We start from the raw sequence: 15,234 nt of genomic DNA on the forward strand, positions 1-15,234 counted from the left end.
GTGTGTGTGTGTATGTGTGTGTGTGCGTGTGTGTGTGTGTATTGGGGTGAGACAGACAGAAAAGCACACACAGAGACACACACAGACACACGAAAACCGCGAAATGTCAACCAAATTCGGCTTACTTCGGCTTTCGGCTTTTTGTTTGTTTGTTTGTTTGCTTGCTTAACGCCCAGTCGACCACGAAGGGCCATATCAGGGCGGTGCTGCTTTGACATATAACGTGCGCCACACACAAGACAGAAGTCGCAGCACAGGCTTCATGTCTCACCCAGTCACATTATTCTGACACCGGACCAACCAGTCCTAGCACTAACCCCATAACGCCAGACGCCAGGCGGAGCAGCCACTAGATTGCCAATTTTAAAGTCTTAGGTATGACCCGGCCGGGGTTCGAACCCACGACCTCCCGATCACGGGGCGGACGCCTTACCAGGCTTTCGGCTTGATTCGATCTGAATCGGTTTACTTCGATGCATGTCGGCCTATTCCGGCTTTCGGCCTGAAACGGCCCTTTGGCCAAAGTCCGCCTACTTCGGTTATTGTACACCGAAGTAGGCTGACTATGGCCAAAAGCTGAAATAGGCCGACTTATTAATATTTACAGGTCGTTATTCGTTTCTCACCTATCAAAATGTGTCAGCTGATGGTCATCACCTGAATGAATGCATTTGATTTTGACTGTTTAGATGGAACACGCTTCAACTGCGTTGGAATGTCGACTTGACCTTAACCTTTAATTCATGACATTCTCACCAAGCACGTCCAAGATACTTGTCATTATCTTGTCACAGAGTGATACGTTGCTGCTTCCATACTCATTTTGTTTTTGCATTGTGTACTTTGTATCGTGACTTTACTTTAATCGCCATACTTTTCTGTCAACTGTTATGAAGTTCGTGTCCATGGTCAGTGCTTCATTAGTATTCTTCAAGACTGTAGTTCAAAGGGTTACTAAAACTTGTTTTAAGCTAATCTCTAGTCAACACAGAATTATGAAGAAGGCATGATGTAACACACATAAAAAGAGTATAAACAAAAGTCAAATCTGTTTGGAGTTTTAATCTCTCGTCAGACAATCAAAAGTCGAAAAATTATCTTTTCTAGACCATTTTTTTATCTCTCATATAATTATATCATTATTTCACATGTTTTGTTCTTCCGGGATGCCCTAAAAAATCGGGCTGATATCGCCGGGGATTCAACTTTCGTCGGAGAATCAAATGTTAGAAGTGTCTTTTTATATACCAGTTTTTTTTCTCCCTCACATTTATAATTATATCACGTTTTGTCCTTCCAGGATGTCCTAAATAATCGGGCTGATATCCCCAGGGATTCTTCTCTATGGTCCAGTCTACAAATGAATGGCGACTTGTCCACCGGTCCCGTTCTTCCCTCTGAGAGTGGCGATTCCTTGCATCTGGAGGTCAGTGCTGTCCCAGTCTCCTTCACCATTGTTGGCGTGCCAGCTCCAGGCGCCATCATAGCCGTGGTCGTAGGCATACTGGAATTGAGACTGAATGGTCATCCCAGCTCCGCTAGACGAGGCAAACTCAGCGATGACCAAAGGCTTGTCCAGTTTGTAGTCATCGGCGTTGTGCTGGAAGTACGAGCAGCGTATTGGTAAATCTTATGTAGATTAAGTAAGAAAAAATAAAAGCTGACGGCGTATTATGGTTCGAATACTAATAATTGTCAGTAAGAACTGGTGTCACATGACTGATGTGAAACTGTTGATTGGCTAAAGGCAATACGCTTAAAACTGTTAGCACACTCTTGGAGTGCGCTAACAGTTCTAGAGAACATAATTATTCAGACGCCTATGCCACAGTGATTTGAGAAGATTCTTCTTATCCGCCGTGTTAGTGACAGCTTATCTTCTTCACATTACCACATGATGCTTGATCCTAAAATTCCCCGCGGCTAAAAGCAGAAGGGTTTTTCTGACAGACTTCGAGCAAGACCACGCAGCATTTGGAAATCGACTGATTTGATTGACTGTCATACGTACATGTAGTAGACGACAGCATCAGTTTAGTGCCGAAATGAACGGTTTTCGCATATTTTAGGACAAGAACGATGTAAATAGACAACGCGAAGGCTTCAAAACATTCTTACCATGTAATCAAAGCACCAACCTCCCAGACAAATGCAGATACATTACAAGAAATAACATGCCAACTTTATCTTTTGCGAATGAGCGAAACATCGTGTCACTTTGACATCAGGCCTGGGTACGTCACTCAGTTGCGTGGGGGTTGTTCATTTTTTGGGAGCGTAGCAACTTCTAGTATGTGTTTTTCCACCAATAATTAACTGAATATAAAAGTGAAACTGTATGCTTACGGGTACATTTAGCATAACTGTAACTCATACTATTAGTTGCTGATCGATAAAACGGTGCAGATGGTCATCAAATCGTAAAATGCATGGTCGGCGATTAAACCGTCAATACCCCCGAAATTTGCAACTCAGGCGAGAAGCTTGCAAGTCATGGCAAAAGCCGGCAAACTCACAAAAGTAGATCGAACTCGACCCGTCCACACAGTTCTCCATTCGCCCGCAGAAAAATGTGCCTTGTCAAACGTTCTAATCTCTTGTAGTTACTGATATTTATTGAAACAATCACAGTGCGCTAAGAGATTTATAAAGCAAATCTTGAACATAAATATTAAATTCAGCGCTACACAATTTTACAAGTTCATTCTTAAACAAAGGAGCTAAAATGTAACGAGCATACAAAGCATAGAATGCGAGCAGGTGCAATTTTTTTCCAGTTCCAGTTCCAGTTCCAGTTCCAGTTCCAATTCAAGTACCTTTTCGGCGTATTGTCCACAACTGTTTTTTATCCTCCTCATCAGATCTAACTTTAACATGCGGAGCTGTTGCGGCTGTTTGGTTTCGTAGTCAACTTAAGTACAAATTTTACATCTACGTATTGATATTCACAAACCCATACCTGACGGCCTTCAGCAGTAATCTAGAATGTTATCTTAAGTAACACATGTTGAGCAGAAAGTCCAAATAGCCTACCATATAAAACTAGAATCACTGTTATGGTACGATACATAAATAGAACTTACCAAGAAAGTTGCATCAGCCGAGAACTTATGCTGCCAGTCATAGGTATGGGTTGAGTAGAACGTCAAAGTGCCCTTCAAAACGAAAGGTTAATGAATCAAAATAATGATCAAGAGTCACGCCAGACTCGACGACAATGTGTACTTGTCTCATAAGTAAGGGTTAATTACGAAGAGAGACGAATCGCCCTCGGAGACAGAAGATTACATTTGTGTGAAATATTCACACTTATATTCACGTTTTTGTCACATAATTATACTAATTGTAAAAATAACATTTGGTTGACGGAAATGCGTGCACATGTCCAAGTCTGCCTTAGAAGCGGCACAATATTACTCGGCACCTATTCAATGTTCATGCTGGATTATATGAGTACTTATGTGAGTACAGATAAGGCATGTAGAATCATTTTCAGAACACAAAAACGAGTTTTGAACTGCATATGTGCATAAAAGCAGTGAAATGAAGAACACACACACACACACACACACACACACACACACACACACACACACACACACACACACACACACACAAAACACACACACACACACACACACACAAAACACATATACACACACACACACACATGCACACACACACACACACACACACACACACACACACACACACACACACACACACACACACGCACACACACACACACGCACGCACGCACGCACGCAAACACACACACACACACACACACACACACACACACACATCCGAGAAAGTCGTTACAATCCATAAAATGCAGGACAGCAAGATTCCTAATCATAACTTTTATACTTATAGATTGTGCCGTTTTACTTGGACGATTAATAGGAATAGGTGGGTTTTTTCACGAACCTCACAATTTATAAACGAAGACTGACGGATGTTTTCCCTGAAAATTCCTTACTCGTTTAATTGTCATCCTTTGACTGTCACCTTTTCTCAGGTTTATCAATTGGCAAGCAAAAGCCATTCGTCGTGTGCTCTGGTAACGGCCGGCTCGTTCAGTCAGACGACCCAAACTGACCAAGAACTACTACAGATTTATTTTCTTGAAATTAAAAACAGGCTCAATGGCCCAAGTGTACTGGAAACATATATCTTCGACTCTGATGAATGAACGTCGTTCAGATATTTCCCCCAGTAATGTATGATGCTACTCGGTTTGTAGAAAGATCCCCCCCCCCCCTTTTTACATTTAGTCAAAACTGTTTAAACGAAGAGGAGGGAATCGAGACGAGGGTCGTGGTGTATGTGTGTGTGTGTGTGTGTAGAGCGATTCAGAGAAAACTACTGGACCGATCTTCATGAAACTTGACATGAGAGATCCTGAGTATAGTATCTCCAGACTTTTTTTTTCATTTTGTTGATAAATAGCTTTGATGACGTCATATCCGGCTTTTCGTAAAAGTTGAGGCGGCACTGTCACGCTCTCATTTTTCAACTAAATTGGTTGAAATTTTGGTTAAGTAATCTTCGACAAAGTTCGGACTTTGGTATTGCATTTCAGCTTGGAATTTAAAAAATTAATTAATGAGTTTGCTCATTAAAGTTGTCATTAAAATCGATTTTTCGCAAACAGATTCAAAATTGATTGCATCGTTTTCTTCATCACATTCTGAATCTAAAAATATATACATATGTCATGTTTACTCTTAAAATGTGATCACAATTAACGAAAATAGATTAATTAGTCTTACGATAAAAATTTAAGAAATCGATCCAAAAATGATTTAATCTTATTCTTTATCATTTCCTGATTCCAAAAACATATAGATATGATAGGTTGTATTCAAAACAAGCTCCGAAAGTTCACAAGAATACAGAAAAGCGCGCTTTCCAGCTTAGCACAATACGCTACCGCGCTATTCTGGCGTCTTCATTTCACTGCGTTTTGCACGTGGAAGGTGAGCGATTTCCTTCTCGCGGGGATTGACGAAGCTGTACTGTCATGGTGAAAAACTACAGTGCGTTCAGTTTCATTCCGTGAGTTCGACAGCTTGACTAAATGTAGTAATTTCGCCTTACGCGACTTGTTTGTTTGTACTGTACTATTCAATATCTTTTGCGTTCAGGCTTACGTTTTGCTTTCCCCCGGCCTTGATGAGACAGTGGTCACTGTAGTAGTTCCTGTCCCCCCACTGGTCAGACTGAGACACCTGACTGGACGATCCGGCGGTGACCAAAGCATTGGGGTCAACGCGACGAATGGCGTCCGCCTGCCAGCTGATGAACCTGATCAGTGTGAGAGTCAAGAGACATTGATTTTTAGTTCAGTCAAAAACGTTGCAGATAGCGACACTGCACATTGCATGGACAGATAAGAAAATCCAGTGCTAATCCATAGCTCAATTAAGACGAAAGGTGGAAGAGAACGTGATTATCAGAACGTTTTATGTCGAAACAGCGTATATAATTATTATATACTGCTGTGTCGTTGAATCATATTATACAATGTCAGACACTATCATTTAGGGGTGAATTTACCCTCTCTGCATAGAAAAAAGGAACACACTCAATGTTCCAAGTGCTTCTACGAACAGATGACCGACCAGCTTGTGACGAGACCCTGATTCTACTTGTTCCATTTGAAGCACAAACGTACAGTACAATCAAAGACACACAAACGTAACAAACAAATGTAGAATCACGCACAGTCACACCAATTCAATTTTAAGCCGAAATCATATCTGACAGAACTGAAGCTGCGTTGATGCACTCGACTCATGATCACTCTGATCTGATCGATCTAAAGCAAAATCCCTGGGCGTTTTCGTGTGAGTTTAGAGGGAGCGGTCAGCGACCATAAACTCTATTTAAACGAGACAGATATGCAGCAAAAGGAGGGGGGGGAGGAGGTGTCAGTAGAGGTAATGCAGGAGGAAGTGATAGCAGAGTCCCGTGGGAACGAATGCGGGGAATGAAGAGGGTTGGAGGGCAGGGGGGAGGTGATGAGTGAAGGAGAGCAGTCTGGAATGAAACAATGGTAACAGATAAGGGAGTCCGAGAGAGAGCGAGAGAGAGCGAGGACCGAAGTCATTAGTAGCAGCGCAGCGGCCAGCAAGCAAGTTCAGCGATTTTCAGTTCTGCAAACTATGGAGTTCAATTTTTCTTCTTGGGCAAAAAATCTGCCCCAACCTGTAATTGAGGTTCTGGAAAAAGAGGAGTTCACAAGCCTCAGTGCCTTGAAATATGCAGGAGAAAAGGACCTGGAAAGCCTTAAGTTAAAACGAGGCCACATAGTGGAATTAAAAGCGGCAGTGGCAGACCTGCAACAGAAGTACGGGGGAGGGCCGTTGCGTGCTGCCGACCAAGTGGCACCGCTCCAGGGTCTTCTTGGCAACATGGCCATACAGTCTGCTTCACCAGGTGAGACTTATTTACGAATTGTTGACTTCGTACCGGCTTCTATGGCGGTGGAGGAAGAGGTGACACTCGGGGGAGGTGTCACGCTCAAGCTGGCCAACAAATCAAAGTTGGAGAAAGTATCCCCCTGCCACTGGATCGTGGCAAATGCTAAAATAATGGCAAAACTCATGAACACCGCCGTGGACTTCGACCACGAAGCTTACCTCTGTTATACAGAGATGGTGGGCGAGCTCGGCGCAAGATTTTCCTGGCAGTCGGTGCTCCTTTACGATGATGAGTACAGGAAGCGCCAGTCTACCAGCGGGTTTGCTTGGGGAACCCCCAACCCCCACCTGTCCACAGTGATTCTCCGTGAGCGTGCCCAACAAGTTCCTGGCAACAAAAGCGGCAAGGCCATGACGGGAAGCGGCGGTATTCGACGACCTGTGGGACCCAGTGGGAAGGAGGTGTGCCTGCAGTACACAAACAAAGGCACATGCCTCTACGGGTCCCGCTGCAGGTTCGAACACGTGTGTGACACGTGTGGAAAGGAGCACCCCGGCAAAGACCACCAGGCGACAGCAAACACCAGTGCCTAGGATACAGCGCAGCGAACTGACAACACAACGGTAGGCCCCACCTATTCCAGCCCGTTCCCTCAATTAGATCCTCATGACTGTGCATTTTTGGGAAATCATGCATCTATTAGTGCAAAATCTCAAATGTGGCACTCAGTGCTAGAGGGCGATTGTGACAGAGAATTTTTGTTAGACGGTATACAGCACGGTTTTCGGGTAACAGAAAAACATAAAACATGTGTGTTAGCAGCAGAACAAAGCAATCATAAATCAGCGTACGATCATCGCGACGTGGTAGAACAAGAACTGTTAGATCAAATAGCAAAAGGAAATTATATAGTGGCAAGTAAGAAGCCAACGGTCGTAAGCGCACTAGCCGCGATCCCCAAAGAAGATGGTAGCGTTAGGCTAATTCATGATGCCAGCAAACCAACAGGTAGGGCAATGAACGATTACTCCATCCCTGAGTCAGTGAAGTTTCAAACAGTCTCTGATGCGTGCGCCTTAGCGAAGACAGATTATTGGTGTGCTAAAGTCGACTTGCAGTCCGCATATCGCTCAGTGTGCATCAGTCCGGATGATTATTGTGTAACGGGACTCAAGTGGCATTTCAAAGGTAAAAACAGACCGACTTATTTGTTTGACAGTCGACTTCCATTTGGTAGCAATGTAGGACCGTCACATTTTCATAGACTTTCACAGTCAATTCGCAGGTGCATGGCCAGGAGAGGCATGCCTGGTGTGTTAGCATACATAGATGATTTTCTTTTAGTAGCAGCAACAAAAGAGGAGTGCAACGACATGTTATTTTCTTTGATTAGATTATTGAGGGAACTAGGCTTCAACATTAGCTGGAAGAAGGTGGTGGGGCCCACCCAACGTATCACATTTCTTGGAGTCGACATCGACACGCGAAACAACACTCTGTCACTTGGAAGTGACAAACTGCAGCAACTGCGGCGGCGACTACTGCAATTTCGAGGAAAGAAGCGCGCGACAAAAACTCAGCTTCAAAGCATCGCGGGTTCTCTTAATTAATTAATTCTCAATAATCAAAGACACACAAACGTAACAAACAAATGTCACACCAACTCAATTTTAAGCCGAAATCATATCTGACAGAACTGAAGCTGCGTTGATGCACTCGACTCATGATCACTCTGATCTGATCGATCTAAAGCAAAATCCCTGGGCGTTTTCACAAAATCTCTCAGCAAAAACAGAAAGAAAATCACCTGGAACCAAAATCTTTAGCGACCTCAGAATATATGGATTCCGGAAATAATCCTGTCGGGTTTTTATGGTTTGTCGAAGAATTACTGTCCATTGCTTTCTCTTGCTTTTCCATAGAAACACTGAGGCAAGCTACACGTGACATTGCCTCAGTGTGTCTATGGTAGCAAGGGAAAGCAACTCTTCCTCAACCCATTAAAAATTGACAGAGTTATTTCAGAACATCGTCTATTTTACCTGAAAATTTACAGAATTATTTCCGAGCAGTGTCTATTTTACCTAAGAAGTGGCTGAGCTGGATAAAGATGTCCTGCCCAGCCTGCACCCGCCTTGGTCAAAGGGGTGGTGTCAAAACAAGGCTCGGAGTTGAGCTCTCCCGGCTTGATGAAGCCTTCAAACTCGTTGATGATGTCCCATCCCCCCAGGGCAGGGTGGTCCTTCACAGCCTTCACCCAAGGGATCAGGGCCTTGTCCAGGTACGACTGCAGCTTGTGGGTGTCATAGATCAATCCTCCGAGAGGGCTGCAAACCAAGGTTGCGTGTTCTGGTTTATTTGTTCGTCATGACGAGGCCTCCAAAGGTACAAGTTTAAGTTACATTAATTTGTTCCATGGCAAGTGATGATTTCTTCTATTTTTCAAAAACAAAAATTTCGTTTTAATTCATTGACGTTTTAACAATTCTTAAACGTTCTTAATTAAGACGTGAATGTTTTCTCAAAACTTAAACGTACCATTGACTAACCAGTCTTCTCTTTAATTTTGTGTTTTTGAACGTAAGCAGTCTTTCTGTTTTTCTTTCAAAAATTAAAACGTGTGCCATTGACGATAACTCACCTTATAAAACTGAAAGGAACGAGTAAGATTCTATCGACTTATCTAGCATGACATTTGTGCGCTGCTTTTTGGACATGTCGTCACGACGTTTTTCATAGCTTGGGTCTTATATAAAATAAAGAAGACAATGAGGCCTTCAGTGTTCCAGCTTCCTGCACCTCATCAAAATAATTATCAGTAGACTCACCCAGGATTTTTCACTACAGCACCATTCCACAAGCAAGGGAAGATGAGGATATTTCTGGCTTTGGCGTCGTCAAGGTAACGCTTGAAATCTGAGATGAAGCTACCATCACTGTCAAGGCCGGTGACATAGCCGTTGTGGTCAAACTTCGGAGACGTATCTCCTTCGATGTGAACCCAAGTTCCTGTTAAAGCCAAGGAAAAAAATCAATGTTTCCGTTTCCTCGACCGATCCTGTTTTTCCTCCCGACCCTAGAACCTTATTTTACTCGTCAAAAACAAACTAACATTGAAATGAAAAAACTCGATTTTGTAGAATTTATCAGTAAAGTTAGTCTTCTCCAACGTCAAAGGGATGATTTCCGGACAATGAAAAGCCGCATGTGTCTATTATTTTGGCCTTGTCATCAAAAACTATTGTTTCTTTTGGCCTTATTATCAGTTACTATGACAGAGAACACTATGATCAAATTATCCCGCACAAAAGCAAGTTTATCAGGTTTTGTTTTTAGCATAATCATGCGGATGAAAGGGAATAGTTATTTCATTTTTGAAATATACGTTATGGTCACACTGAGAATTATTATTCTTTCTTGATGCTTAAGGGTTCAGAAGAGGTTTGTTCTTCTTTGAATCAACGGTTGACACGCTACATAGAAACAAGATCAAAAGCGTGATCGAAAGCAAACTCTTTAATCTTTAACAAAAAACAAACAAACAAAAAACACGATCAACACTTTTGACCTTTTGACGTTAAAAACCCCATTGTGGTTTTTGGTTTTCGTTTCTTGATTTCGGAATTGAAGCAGTCTATCTGTGACTGATTGAGCCGTTTGCAATCTCTTTCAGCAAGAAGGGTATACGAAGAGTGGATTTAGTGGAGGGTCTGTGCAAAGAACTCAACACTTACTCATAGAATTTCCTCCGGCGTTCTTGACTTTATCCATGAGGTACAGATACCGGTTACGGCGCTGCTGGTACTGATGGTTGCCAAAGTCATACCCGTATGCCACCCAGGCCGTGTTTGCCCCGGACAGGAATACCTTCTTCCCATTATGGACGAAATGTTTACCGCTCCTGGTTAAGTATCCGCCTGTGTAAACAGATACAATACCGATGTGCATACGTGAGATTGATTCGAAGATTCGTTAACGAATTAGCCGAGAATCTGTAGAGTTGATAAACAAAAGTTCTGAAGCGTACTTAATCATTCTGTCCATCACAGGCACCGGACACACCGATGGCAGCTTCATGTTCAACTTCATGTTTAAGCCCTGATGTGTGCGTGCAGTAATATGTAGAAAGAGGAAGTTAACAATTGCTGGGCATTCTCTCTTCGGTTTAACAGTTATATATCTGCATCAAACAGAAGAGAAGTCCGTTTTCTGAATCTGGGTATACTATCAATTTTGAAGGACAATTTCAATATTGGAATTGTAGGTATACACTACAGTATAACGTTGCTTACAGACTGTCGTTTGTCTCTCTACGTTTTGAGTTTTCCAGAAAGACAAAGCATAAATGTAACAGAACTAGAACAATCAAAGACCAAGTCAGAATGATCGGAACCTCGCTCCTTGTATGAACATGTAGTTTCAAACAGATCGATGATTAATGGCACACACAGCTTCACGTAAACCATCAGTTTCTGGTTACAGACACTGTCAGGCTTTTACACACAGTACAAACACCCTTTCGTTTAAACACTCACCACTTGAGAACTTCCTAGGTGCCCTCCGTGAAGAGCGAGCAGTTTTCAAAGAATTTATTTTTGCGTGGCCAGCCGGATTGTCTAGTACCACAATCGAACGCCTCGTTTTGGCGCTAGAACTAACTTTCAAAATCTAAATAATAAATTGACAGCTTGTAACACAAACATTCTTAAATCATAAAGATTTCTTTTTTTATCAAGACAAGATCAGTACAATTCGAAGTTTTGAAAGTTTTAAAAAAGGGAGCCCTGAAGCAGTTCACGCAAGGTCGTGTTTCCCAAAGCAGACGAATTTTCTGCATACTGCTTGCTTGATTGAATTCAACCGCCGATAAGTTCGTGTGACTCGCAGTCGTTTGTTACGTTTTAGATTCAGAGGTACACAATAACTTGCTATTGCAGATACAGCCAGTCGCATTGAAATCACAAACTGACGACTAAATTGCGAAAAAAAGGAAAATGGATCACACGGGTTCACGATAGCTCAGGGGTTAGATAAACCACAAAATCGGGTGTGTGGTTTACGCGGGCTAAATAGCCATTCAAACGAGCTGTTTAATTTAATGCTATTAAATGCTATTGCAAGTGTTTTCCATAAGGTTGGAACTGATTTTTTTCATGAGAAGATTTATATCGTTCTGTAAACCATTTGAGACATACTGGGGCTTTAATGACAGAGCAAGTAAATCGATTGCAAAATCCGATTTGTCTTTTGGTCAGTATTCGTGACAATGTTTTTCTGCTTCCTTTCTCGTCTCCATTCTTTTACTGTGAGATCTTTTCTCTCTTGGCAGGTCGATTACTTTAGTCAGAGAATCGTTGATTTGTTTTAGATTAAAAATCCAAATATTCATTGCTTCCTTCGCTTGTGTCTTCACTGCAAGTCGCGGAATATTTCATCAAGATAAGTGTTGTGTAATTAGTGTTTGTCTGTGCACTTAAAAGACCGCTGGGTTGATATATTTGTGAACGTAACGTTTTGTTTTGTCAATAGTTAAACGTTCCAACAACGTACCTTTCTTGTTTTTTTAATTCTTGTTTTAGATTACTCGACTCTCTCGTTGTGTTTGTTTTCCTAGCCTGTCTGACTACCTCTCTCTTTGATAGAACCAAACTATAACTTTGTTTAAACAGTTTTTTATTTTTTATTTTTTTATATTTTTTTTACAGAGCAGTGCAATCTTGTATGCAATAAAAAATTCTGAGTGCCTTAATCGGTACATTCGCCGCCATCCTTACCATTCTTTCAAACAAGACACATTAAATAGAGAAACATGCACATACCAGCTGAGAGGCCGAAAAAACAGCCCAGCACCAGTAGCGGAAACAGATTCATCTGCAAACAAAATGTTTATGTAGAGTAAGTGTAGAGTGCTGCCCTGTCACGTAGTCTCAAACCAAAATTGGAAATCCACAGCATCATCATTATAATCATCTTCATCTCAATCATCCAAAAATTATAAAGTTTTGGCATTAGTAATGAACGTTTGACCTCGTTTCGGCCGTGTTTATGGCCGTTTGACCTCTTATGGCCGTTTGATCTCATATAAGCCGTGCTCAGGGCCGTTTGATCTCATTTTGTCCGTGTTTATAACCGTTTGACCTCGTATGACCTCGTTTTTGCCGTGTTCAAGGTCGTTTCACCTCGTTTGACCTCGTTGTGGCCGTATGAAAGGCAGATTGGCAACGTTTTGGCCGCGTTTGTGGACGTTTGACCTCGTTTTGGCAATGTTCATGGCCGTTTGACCTCGTTTGACCCGTCGCGATATAACCTTCGTGGTTGAAAACGACGTTAAACACCAAATAAACAAACAAACAAACAAACCTCGTTTGACCTCGTTGAGGCCGTATGAAAGGCAGATTGGCAACGTTTTGCGGGCCGCGTTTATGGACGTTTGACCTCGTTTCGGCAATGTTTATGGCCGTTTAACCTCGTTATGACCGTTTAACCTCGTTTTGGCTGTGAGAAAGGCAGTTTGACCCCGTTTGACCTCGTTTTGGCCCTGTTGAAGTCTGTTAGACCTCGTTTCCGTCGTATTGAAGGCCGTTTGACCTCTTTTTTGCCGTGTTTAAGGTCGCTTGACCTCGTTTGACCTCGTCTTGGTCGTGGTCAAGGCTGTTTGCCCTCGTTTTACCTCGTTTTGGTCGTATTCAAGGCTGTTTGCCCTCGTTTGACCTCGTTTTGGCCGTGTTTATTGACGTTTGACCTACTTTCGGCCGTGTTTAAGGCTTTTTGACCTCCTTTTGGCCGTTTTTAAGGCTGTTTGACGTCGCTTACCTCGTTTAGACAAGTTAAAGGCCGTTTGACCTAGTTTTTGACGTGTTTATGGACGTTTGAAAAACAACCTGGTCATCGCATAGCAGATAATGTGTCAGTTTAGAGAAACGATAAACTGTTTTTAAACTGTAGGTGAGGCGATGGTATTTAGGACTGGACAAGGATGGAGAGGGAGGGGGAAGGAATGGAGATAGCGGATGTGGGCAGGACGTAGAAGTAAGGAGGGAGGGTGAGGGTGTTGTAGTGGAGTTTTGGCGCCAAACGGTTGTGGCAAGAGGGTGCCAGAGCATGTACGCTCGCTCATTAGCAAAGCAGCAGCAGCAGCAGCAGCAGCATTTGAAGTGCGCGCGTCAGCCACTGAAAATTATTTTGTGTGAGATCATGTCTGAAATAGAAGAACTTGAAGACTGGTGCAAGGAGTCACACCTCCATGCAGCGGTGATAGGTGTCCTCGTCAAAGAGGGGTTCGATGTGTGTGTGTGTGTGTGTGTGAGTGTATGTATGTGTGTGGGTGTATGTATGTGTGTGTCGGTGTGTGTGTGTGTGTGTGTGTGTGTATGTGTGTGTATGTATGTGTGTTGTGTGTGTGTGTGTGTGTGTGTATGTGTATGTGTGTGTGTGTGTGTGTGAGTACTTCCTGTCACTGCTTATAGGTATGCAAGTCGACAGTACCGTATATTCAGTAACTGTGTAAAACATACCTAAAACAAATAAATTCATATAAGGCAGATACAAAAAGTCATAAATAAGAGAGGGATGGAAAGAGAGAGAGAGAGAGAGAGAGAGAGAGAGAGAGAGAGAGAGAGAGAGAGAGAGAGAGAGAGAGAGAGAGACAGAGACGGAGAGAGAGAGAGACAGAGAGAGAAATAGAAAGAACGAGAGAGAGAGAGAGAGAGAGAGAGAGAGAGAGAGAGAGAGAGAGAGAGAGAGAGAGAGAGAGAGAGAGAGAGAGAGAGAGAGAGAGAAAGGGACAAACAGATACAGACAGACAGAGAGAGACAAACAGAAAGACAGTAAGAGAGGGAGGACTTTGTTTAAATTTGGCAAGTTTCTGGTAAAATTAAATGGCATCAAGATTGCTTTTTATGAACACTAAAATCGATGCTGAAGACGTACCACTTGCTTGTTAATTATAAATAAATAGAGAGACAAAGAGAAAAGAAAGAGATGTCATACCTTCGAAGTTCTTGAGGATATATAGAAGTTTTTCTGAACAATAGGTAGGTGCAGGTAAAGTAGCCCGTGTGTCCTTATATTTATCTTATTTTATTTTATCTATTCGTATTTTGTTCATTTTGTTGGCCTAGTTTTGTCGAATAATCGTTGCACACGATTTAGAGAAATGTCCCAACTTATGTTCTATTTAGAGATCATTGACAATGATCTCTAAATAGAACATACACATTGTTCATATCTTTGTTTGCTTTGTTCAATGTACCGATGTAAACAATGTTTTTGTAAGTAACATTTTTAAACGTCTGTACCAATGTTTGGCACAAAGGAACACTCGATTGTGCGTGTGTGATAGGTAAGATCGTATACTAACTTGCACACACATCAACGACTGTAGGGTGATACCTTAATTAAGGGGGTAGACCTACCTAGAGTTGGGTGTATTGTTGTTTATTTTTGCTACATAGTAACATCTCAGTGGATTTTGATGTGACTTGGTGGGCATTTATGTCCGTTATGTAGCTTTTCAGGAAAATAATTGGTTAGCTGATAGATTTTCACAAACATGAGAAAAAAAAAGAAGAAAAAAAGATAATAATAACATTTTTGCGAACATAAAAATGTTGGTATCACTTTTTACACAATATTTCTTACACTTTTTATCCCTGAAAGCTGTACTTTGGAAAAGTGATGAAAAACAAGTTTACAGGGAAAAGCAGGTGTGTGGCATATTACCAGTAAACGCCATGTACACAATTTAATTAAAAAAAATCTAAAAATCTCCCCTTAGTATAAATTATAATATTTTTGATCTGTCTG

The 15,234-nt window shown here is 42.0% G+C and overlaps 1 protein-coding gene across 1 annotated transcript; it reads right to left on the reverse strand.

Annotated features, from left to right (window-relative positions):
- Nucleotides 1-1,047: 1,047 nt before the first annotated feature.
- On the reverse strand, nt 1,048-14,980 carry LOC138951931 (mannan endo-1,4-beta-mannosidase-like). The gene is made up of 8 exons (XM_070323492.1): nt 14,419-14,980; nt 12,249-12,300; nt 10,164-10,346; nt 9,258-9,438; nt 8,514-8,756; nt 5,157-5,310; nt 3,084-3,155; nt 1,048-1,600 (listed from the first exon to the last, which is right to left on the reverse strand). Exons 2-8 carry the CDS (start codon nt 12,298-12,300, stop codon nt 1,355-1,357), a joined length of 1,131 nt encoding a protein of 376 aa, XP_070179593.1. The 5' UTR covers nt 14,419-14,980; the 3' UTR covers nt 1,048-1,354.
- Nucleotides 14,981-15,234: the final 254 nt, after the last annotated feature.

This window comes from Littorina saxatilis, linkage group LG17 (genome assembly GCF_037325665.1).
Source record: "Littorina saxatilis isolate snail1 linkage group LG17, US_GU_Lsax_2.0, whole genome shotgun sequence".
NCBI classification, from domain to species: Eukaryota; Metazoa; Mollusca; class Gastropoda; order Littorinimorpha; family Littorinidae; genus Littorina; species Littorina saxatilis.